We start from the raw sequence: 10,499 nt of genomic DNA, 5'->3' as shown, positions 1-10,499 counted from the left end.
TGTGTGAGTGAGTGAGTGAGTCTGTCTCTGTGTGTGTGAGTGAGTGAGTGTGTGAGTGAGTGAGTGTTTCATTCCTCATTGAATATCACACAGAGAAACAGCTATGATAATTCAGTGAACATTAATGGAAAACAAATGTTAAAACTCTGTAAAGGTTTAGGACTCTACATCATCAATGGCAGAACTCGTGGAGATACATTAGGTAGATTCACTTACTGCTCCAGATTAGGAACCAGTGTGGTTGATTATTCAATAACAGATATTGACCCAAGCTTTATTAATGCCTTCACAGTCAGACCTCAGCTCCCGATCTCCGACCACTGCCAAACTGTGCTTTATCTGAAACCCCCGTGTGAAATAACTAAAACTTCTCCACTCGAATCTGAAAAACTGTTTCCTCTGAAACCCAAACTTAAATGGAATCAATCCAACTCAGAACAATTCAAAGAAAATATGAACAGTCCAACTATATCAAAAATGCTGGATGAATTTATGTCCACTGATTTCACTTTAGATATTAATGTAATAAATTTAGCAACAAAAAACTTAAATTACATATTCAAAACATTGATGACTCTATCTAACATTAAACAGCAAAGCACACATAAAACAAACCAACAGAGAATGAGAAAGGATGTGTGGTTCGATGATGAATGTGCCGGTCTCAGGAAAGAGCTGACGAGACTCTCTAACCAAAAGCACAAGGATCCGTCCAGCCAGACATCACGGCTTTCTTATTCAGACTGTCTGCAGAATTACAAAAGACTTTTGTGGAACAAAAGAGAAAAATATTTGAAAACCAAAATTGATGAAATTGATGACTCGGTAGATCAGAACACTTTCTGGAATCTTTATAAAAAACTTGAAAAACCCAAACTAGAGATGTCACTCCAGAATGGCACAATTTGGAAATCTTACTTTGAAAATTTGTATCGAAAAATTGCACCAGCTGACCTTAATCAACCCCAGAGTAAAATAAAGAAAACTCTAGAAGACATGGAGAAAACAATAAAAAATTATTAAAATCCATTAGATAAATCCATAACAATAACTGAAATATTAGAACATATAAAAAATCTTAAATTAAAGAAAGCATGTGGACAAGATCACATAAGTAACGAAATGCTTAAACTCAGCAGTCCCAGCATGATTCAAACTCTAGCCAAACTCTTTAATCTGGTGTTGTGGTCCGGAAGCGTCCCTGAGAGCTGGTCTGAGGGACTCATCACACCCATATTCAAGAAAGGAGATCGATTCCACCCCAATAATTATCGCGGCATCAGTGTGGGCAGTGCTTTAGGAAAACTGTTCTGCAGGATCATAAACACACGCATTGTCTCACACATCTCATCACACAACATCTTAAATAAAGCACAGATTGGCTTTCTACCAAAACACCGCACGTCCGACCACATCTATTCCCTCCACACACTCATCAACGAAAACATCAAAGGCAAACAAAGGAAAATATTTGCATGTTTTGTAGACTTTAAAAAAGCATTCGATTCAATTTGGCATGATGGTCTACTGTACAAAATCCTAAAAATTGGCATTGGCGGAAAAACGTTTGATTTAATAAAATCTCTATACAGCAACAGCAAAAGTGCGGTGAAAATCAGGAACCACAGAAGCGGGTTCTTCCAGCAGGGCCGTGGAGTGAGGCAGGGCTGGTGTGTGTGTGTGTGTGTGTGTGTGTGTGTGTGTGTGTGTGTGTGTGTGTGTTCTTCCAGCAGGGCCGTGGAGTGAGGCAGGGCTGCAGTCTGAGCCCGACTCTATTCAACATCTACATCAATGATCTGGCATCAGCGCTGGAGAGCTCCACTGTGCCCGGCCTCACTCTACACCACACACAGGCCAGGGGTCAGGGGTCAGAGGTCAGATGTCTGCTGTACGCGGATGATCTGGTCCTGCTGTCCCGCACACCCGAGGGCCTTCAGCAGAGCCTGTCCCTGCTGGAACAATACTGTCACGACTGGGCCCTGACAGTCAATCTGGACAAAACCTCATGGAGTCATGGTGTTCCAGAAGAAGGCCAGATCTCAGGAACACAAACACCAGTTCCTGTATAAAAGGCCAGGTCCTGCAGCACAGCACGAGCTATAGCTATCTGTGTGTGTGTGTGTGTGTGTGTGTGTGTGTGTAAGGCCAGGTCCTGCAGCACAGCACGAGCTATAGCTATCTGTGTGTGTGTGTGTGTGTGTGTGTGTGTAAGGCCAGGTCCTGCAGCACAGCACGAGCTATAGCTATCTGGGCATCGACATCAGCGCTTCGGGACGCTTCGGTCTGGCTGTTAAAACACTCAGTGAAAAGGCTCGGAGGGCTTTTTATGCTATAAAGTCACGATGCGGGCACTTAAAATTACCCATTAAAACCTGGATCAAATTATATAATTCAATAATAAAACCAATTATTTTATATGGATGTGAAATTTGGGGACCAGTACAAAATTTTAAAAATTGGGATAAAACACCAGTAGAAAAATTACAATTGGAAATTGGCAAAAATATTTTAGGGGTTCACCGAAACACACCCACTGCCGCCTGCAGGGCTGAGCTAGGCCTGTACCCGCTGAACATCGAGATCCAGAAGAGATGTGTTCAGTTCTGGCATCACCTCCATCAGTCTGATCCAGAGTCAGTCCAATATAAAGCCCTCCTCGCCAATGAAAGCTCAGCAGAACCTCATCCTCTACACACACTCGCTCTTCAACTCGTCCATCAGACTACACTCCCCACTGACCACAGCTACAGCCCCACAACTACTGTTAAAGAAATACACACACATCTAAAACACACTCATGATCAATCACTAAAAGCTCATTTTGACCTCCAGAAAAAACTCGACCCTCAATAGAACCACTAAATTGGCCAGTTATCTATTTATTAAACATTTTAAAGACAGACAAATCCTCTCCAAATACAGATTGAGTGACCATGATCTAGAGATAGAGAGAGGAAGACATAGACAGACATGGACAGAGAGAGAGCAGAGGATCTGTAGACACTGTGATCTACAGCACATAGAGGATGAGGAACACTTTCTGCTCTTCTGCTCTAAATATACCAGTATAAGAGACACTTTTCTGCCCAAATTTGAAGCCTTGATCCCATCATTCTATGAACTGAGTGACACTGTCAAAATGTCCTTCTTACTGGGAGAAGATGTAAATACAGCTGCACTAGCGGCTAAATATGTGCTAGCTATTCACAACGCCAGAGACAGCTAATTCTCCAGAGTGATCAAATGTATTTATTTATCTATTTATTAAGATAGATTGTGTTTATTTATCTATATATTTACAATGCTACATATGACATGATTTATACATATATGTTCACTGTTTGTTTTATTATTTATATTTAATATGCTTTGGCAACATTGTGTTACACAGTCATGCTAATAAAGCTAATTTGAAATTGAAATTGAGTCTGTCTCTGTGTGAGTGAGTGAGTGTGTGAGTGAGTGAGTGAGTGAGTGAGTGAGTGAGTGAGTGAGTGTGTGAGTGAGTCTGTCTCTGTGTGTGTGAGTGAGTGTGTGAGTGAGTGAGTGAGTGAGTGAGTGAGTGTGTGAGTGAGTGAGTCTGTCTCTGTGTGTGTGAGTGAGTGTGTGAGTGAGTGAGTGAGTGAGTGAGTGAGTGAGTGAGTCTGTCTCTGTGTGTGTGAGTGAGTGAGTGTGTGAGTGAGTGAGTGAGTCTGTCTCTGTGTGTGTGAGTGTGTGAGTGAGTGAGTGAGTGAGTGAGTGAGTGAGTCTGTCTCTGTGTGTGTGAGTGAGTGTGTGAGTGAGTGAGTGAGTGAGTTAGTGTGTGAGTGAGTGAGTCTGTCTCTGTGTGTGTGAGTGAGTGAGTGTGTGAGTGAGTGAGTGAGTCTGTCTCTGTGTGTGTGAGTGTGTGAGTGAGTGAGTGAGTGAGTGAGTGAGTGAGTGAGTGAGTGAGTGAGTGAGTGAGTGAGTGAGTCTGTCTCTGTGTGTGTGAGTGAGTGTGTGAGTGAGTGAGTGAGTGAGTGTGTGAGTGAGTGAGTCTGTCTCTGTGTGTGTGAGTGAGTGAGTGTGTGAGTGAGTGAACCAACCACATCATCAAAGCACAACAGGAGAATTACCTGACCTATTGGACTCAATCAACAGAAAAACAAAGCAAACTAGAATGTTATTTGGCCCTAAATAGAGACTACACCACGGCAGAATACCTGAGTACAGTGAAAGACTGTACACTAAGAAGAAGGATGACGAGGTACAGACTGAGCAATCACACCCTGACTGTGGAGACGGGCCGACACCGACAGAACTGGCGGCCCAGAGAGAGACGCGTCTGCCCGTACTGTGAGCAGGGAGAAGTGGAGACTGAGCAACACTTCCTCACCCGCTGCCCCAACTATGAGGACATTAGAGGGACTTTCTATACAAAATTTGAAATACTTTGCCCTAACTTCCTACAATTAGACAACAAAACACAATTTCAACACCTATTAGGTGAAAAAACAGATTGTATCATATTAGCAGCCAGATACATTGATGCTTGTCACAAAAAGAGAGAGTCGACGACTAATCAGTGATGCGCCCGCGCCCACACACACACACACACACACACACACACACACACACACACACTGAATTCTAAATTGTTCAGAGAATTTTTGAAATGTTCATAAACTGTTCTAATTATTATTATTATTATTTATGTATTTATTTTTATTTGGTACACTGTTAATTTGTACAATTAATTTAATTTGTACATTTAGATTTAAGTCATATTATAATATTTTATTATTTTGATGTCTTTATGTATTCCAAGCTTTGGCAATATTGTATTGTGTACAGTCATGCCAATAAAGCAATTTTTGAATTTGAATTTGAATTTGAATTTGAATTGAGTGAGTGAGTCTGTCTCTGTGTGTGTGAGTGAGTGTGTGAGTGTGTGAGTGAGTGAGTGAGTGAGTGAGTGAGTGAGTCTGTCTCTGTGTGTGTGTGTGAGTGAGTGTGTGAGTGAGTGAGTGAGTGAGTGAGTGAGTGAGTGAGTGAGTGAGTGAGTGAGTGAGTGTGTGAGTGAGTGTGTGAGTGAGTGTGTGAGTGAGTGAGTGTGTGAGTGAGTGAGTGAGTGTGTGAGTGAGTGAGTGAGTCTGTCTCTGTGTGTGTGAGTGTGTGAGTGAGTGAGTGAGTGAGTGTGTGAGTGAGTGAGTGAGTGAGTGAGTGAGTGAGTCTGTCTCTGTGTGTGTGAGTGTGTGAGTGAGTGAGTGAGTGAGTGTGAGTGAGTGAGTGAGTGAGTGAGTGAGTGTGTGAGTGAGTGAGTGAGTGAGTGTGTCTCTGTGTGAGTGAGTGAGTGAGTGAGTGTGTGAGTGAGTGAGTGAGTGAGTGTGTCTCTGTGTGAGTGAGTGAGTGAGTGAGTGTGTGAGTGAGTGAGTGAGTGAGTGTGTCTCTGTGTGTGTGAGTGAGTGAGTGAGTGAGTGAGTGAGTGAGTGTGTGAGTGAGTGTGTGAGTCTGTCTCTGTGTGTGTGAGTGTGTGAGTGAGTGAGTGAGTCTGTCTCTGTGTGTGTGAGTGTGTGAGTGAGTGAGTGAGTGAGTGAGTGTGTGTGAGTGTGTGAGTGAGTGAGTCTGTCTCTGTGTGTGTGAGTGTAAGTGAGTGTGTGTGTGTGTGTCTGTCTGTCTCTGTGTGTGAGTGTGTTGTGAGTGAGTGTGTGTGTGATCTGACCTCTGCTCTCCTCCTCCAGCTCCAGTGAGGTCATCTCGATCTCATCATGATGGTCCTGACTCTGTTCCTCGATCAGCTGACTGAAGGAGTCATGAACCCCCTCTTCGTCAGCGGGACTCCTGATGCACAACACACACACACACACACTCAAAAACGTTTCTGAAAGAGTTTCTTCTGCTCAAGGCTGCATTTATTTGATCAAAATACAAAATACTTATGAAACACTAATTTACTTGAATTTTTTATATATTTTTAATCAGTAATCATGTCCGTAATTTATTGCTTGAAGCATCAAAAGACACACACACACTCTCTCTCTCTCTTACACACACACACACACTCACTCACACACACACACACACACACTCACACACACGCACACGCACACACACACACAAAACAACAACTGAAAGATTGAATCACAAAGATAAAAACAGCTTCACAATAAGATCTGTTCAGAAAGAAACACAAGTGCAACTATTCTTATATTAGAAAGCAGGTTAAACGTATCGTGTTGTGTGTGATGTTGCTGTTCGAGCCTGAAAAAGCTCTGCACAAACTCACACCCAGAACACAGGAAGTTCAGATAAAAGAGATAATCACTCACTCTATATCGGTGACCAGATCCGAGTGGAACCCGACTCTGCCGGCCATGATCCCTCACACACACACACTCTCCCGAGGAAACTCCCGGATCCCCGTCATCCTGCGCTGAACAACACACACAGAGGAATGTCAGAGAGAGGAGACTGAGTCCTGTCGTGTTCAAACCTGTCTGAGATCGCTGGCACACACACACACACACTCACACACACACACACGCACACACTGCTGAAAGAGTGTCTGCAGAATCAACTCTACCAGCCCTCCAGTCACTGAACACACACACACACACACACACACACACACACACACACACACACACGCACGCACACACACTGCTGAAGGAGTGTCTGCAGAATCAACTCTACCAGCCCTCCAGTCACTGAACACACACACACACACACACACACACACACACACACACACACACACACACTGCTGAAGGAGTGTCTGCAGAATCAACTCTACCAGCCCTCCGGTGACTGAACACACACACACACACACACACACACACTGCTGAAGGAGTGTCTGCAGAATCAACTCTACCAGCCCTCCAGTCACTGAACACACACACACACACACACACACACTGCTGAAGGAGTGTCTGCAGAATCAACTCTACCAGCCCTCCAGTCACTGAACACACACACACACACACACACACACACACACACACACACACACACACACACTGCTGAAGGAGTGTCTGCAGAATCAACTCTACCAGCCCTCCGGTGACTGAACACACACACACACACACACACACACACACTGCTGAAGGAGTGTCTGCAGAATCAACTCTACCAGCCCTCCAGTCACTGAACACACACACACACACACACACACACACACTGCTGAAGGAGTGTCTGCAGAATCAACTCTACCAGCCCTCCGGTGACTGAACACACACACACACACACACGCACTCTCTCTCTCTCTCACACACACACACCCCGTCACACTCAGCAGAGAACATTACACACGCAGATCAGTAAATATACAGTAGCTTGATTTACAAGCGAGAGAACTTTTATTATTTGCTGGTTTATCAGTTATTCATGAGATCCACAACAGCACACTGATTCCCTGAAGAGCAGCACTGCACCTCCGGCACTGGAAGCCCTCGTCTACACTACACTACACTACACTGAGACTACACTGAGACTACACTACACTGAGACTACACTGAGACTACACTACACTGAGACTACACTGAGACTACACTACACTGAGACTACACTACACTGAGACTACACTGAGACTACACTACACTGAGACTACACTACACTGAGACTACACTGAGACTACACTACACTGAGACTACACTGAGACTACACTACACTGAGACTACACTACACTACACCGCACTACACTACACTACACTACACTACACTGAGACTACACTGAGACTACACTACACTGAGACTACACTACACTACACCGCACTACACTACACTACACTACACTACACTGAGACTACACTACACTACACTACACTGAGACTACACTACACTGAGACTACACTACACTGAGACTACACTACACTGAGACTACACTACACTACACTGAGACTACACTACACTACACTGAGACTACACTACACTACACTGAGACTACACTACACTACACTACACTACACTACACTGAGACTACACTACACTACACTACACTGAGACTACACTACACTACACTGAGACTACACTACACTACACTACACTGAGACTACACTACACTACACTGAGACTACACTACACTACACTACAAACTACACTACACTACACTGAGACTACACTACACTACTCTACACTACACTACACTACACTGAGACTACACTACACTGAGACTACACTACACTACACTACACTGAGACTACACTACTCTACACTACACTACACTGAGACTACACTACACTGAGACTACACTACACTGAGACTATACTACACTGAGACTACACTACACTGAGACTACACTACACTACACTACACTACACACTGACACTACACTACACTGAGACTACACTACACTGAGACTACACTACACTACACTACACTACACTGAGACTACACTACACTGAGACTACACTACACACTGACACTACACTACACTCTGACACCCTCGTCTACACTGACACTACACTACACTGACACTACACTACACTGAGACTACACTACACACTGACACCCTCGTCTACACTGACACTACACTACACTACACTGAGACTACACTACACTACAAAGACTACACTACACTGAGACTACACTACACTGAGACTACACTACACTGAGACTACACTACACTGAGACTACACTACACTACACTACACTACACTACACTGAGACTACACTACTCTACACTACACTACACTGAGACTACACTACACTGAGACTACACTACACTGAGACTATACTACACTGAGACTACACTACACTACACTACACTACACTACACACTGACACTACACTACACTGAGACTACACTACACTGAGACTACACTACACTACACTACACTGAGACTACACTACACACTGACACTACACTACACTCTGACACCCTCGTCTACACTGACACTACACTACACTGACACTACACTACACTGAGACTACACTACACACTGACACCCTCGTCTACACTGACACTACACTACACTGAGACTACACTACACTGAGACTACACTACACTGAGACTACACTACACTGAGACTACACTACACTGAGACTACACTACACTGAGACTACACTACACTGAGACTACACTACACTGAGACTACACTACACTGAGACTACACTACACTACACTGAGACTACACTACACTGAGACTACACTACACTGAGACTACACTACACTGAGACTACACTACACTGAGACTACACTACACTGAGACTACACTACACTGAGACTACACTACACTACACTGAGACTACACTACACTACACTGAGACTACACTACACTACACTGAGACTACACTACACTACACTGAGACTACACTACACTGAGACTACACTGAGACTACACTACACTGAGACTACACTACACTGAGACTACACTACACTGAGACTACACTACACTGAGACTACACTACACTGAGACTACACTACACTGAGACTACACTACACTGAGACTACACTACACTACACTGAGACTACACTACACTACACTGACACTACACTACACTGAGACTACACTGACACACTACACTGACACACTACACTGAGACTACACTACACTGAGACTACACTACACTGAGACTACACTACACTGAGACTACACTACACTGAGACTACACTACACTGAGACTACACTACACTGAGACTACACTACACTGAGACTACACTACACTACACTGAGACTACACTACACTACACTGACACTACACTACACTGAGACTACACTGACACACTACACTGACACACTACACTGAGACTACACTACACTGAGACTACACTACACTGAGACTACACTACACTGAGACTACACTACACTGAGACTACACTACACTGACACTACACTACACTGAGACTACACTACACTGAGACTACACTACACTACACTGAGACTACACTACACTGAGACTACACTACACTACACTGAGACTACACTACACTACACTACGACTACACTGAGACTACACTACACTGACACACTACACTGACACACTACACTGACACACTACACTGAGACTACACTACACTGAGACTACACTACACTGAGACTACACTACACTGAGACTACACTACACTGAGACTACACTACACTGAGACTACACTACACTGAGACTACACTACACTGAGACTACACTACACTACACTGAGACTACACTTGAGACTACACTACACTGAGACTACACTACACTACACTGAGACTACACTACACTGACACTACGCTACGCTACACTACACTACACTACACTGAGACTACACTGAGACTACACTACACTGAGACTACACTACACTACACTGAGACTACACTACACTGACACTACGCTACACTACACTACACTACACTACACTGACACTACACTGAGACTACACTACACTGAGACTACACTACACTGAGACTACACTACACTACACTGAGACTACACTACACTACACTACACTACACTGAGACTACACTACACTGAGACTACACTACACTGAGACTACACTACACTACACTGAGACTACACTACACTACACTGAGACTACACTGAGACTACACTACACTACACTGAGACTA

General features: G+C 43.9%; 1 protein-coding gene across 1 annotated transcript in view; it reads right to left on the bottom strand.

Annotated features, from left to right (window-relative positions):
* Positions 1–6,417, bottom strand: part of tmc6b (transmembrane channel-like 6b) — a 119,525-nt gene extending 113,108 nt beyond the window's left edge. The window contains exons 1-2 of the mRNA XM_056241784.1: positions 6,288–6,417; positions 5,681–5,799 (exon numbers count right to left, since the gene is read on the bottom strand). Of these exons, the coding sequence (XP_056097759.1) occupies positions 5,681–5,799; positions 6,288–6,334 (166 nt within the window). The 5' untranslated portion in view covers positions 6,335–6,417. The remainder of the gene's footprint in view (positions 1–5,680; positions 5,800–6,287) is intronic.
* Positions 6,418–10,499: the final 4,082 nt, after the last annotated feature.

Source organism: Rhinichthys klamathensis, unplaced genomic scaffold, assembly GCF_029890125.1.
Source record: "Rhinichthys klamathensis goyatoka isolate OS25496 unplaced genomic scaffold, OSU_Roscu_1.1 h1tg000672l_1, whole genome shotgun sequence".
NCBI classification, from domain to species: domain Eukaryota; kingdom Metazoa; phylum Chordata; class Actinopteri; order Cypriniformes; family Leuciscidae; genus Rhinichthys; species Rhinichthys klamathensis.
Note: the sequence above shows the minus strand (reverse complement) of the source record. Positions and strands in the feature narration are given on the sequence as shown.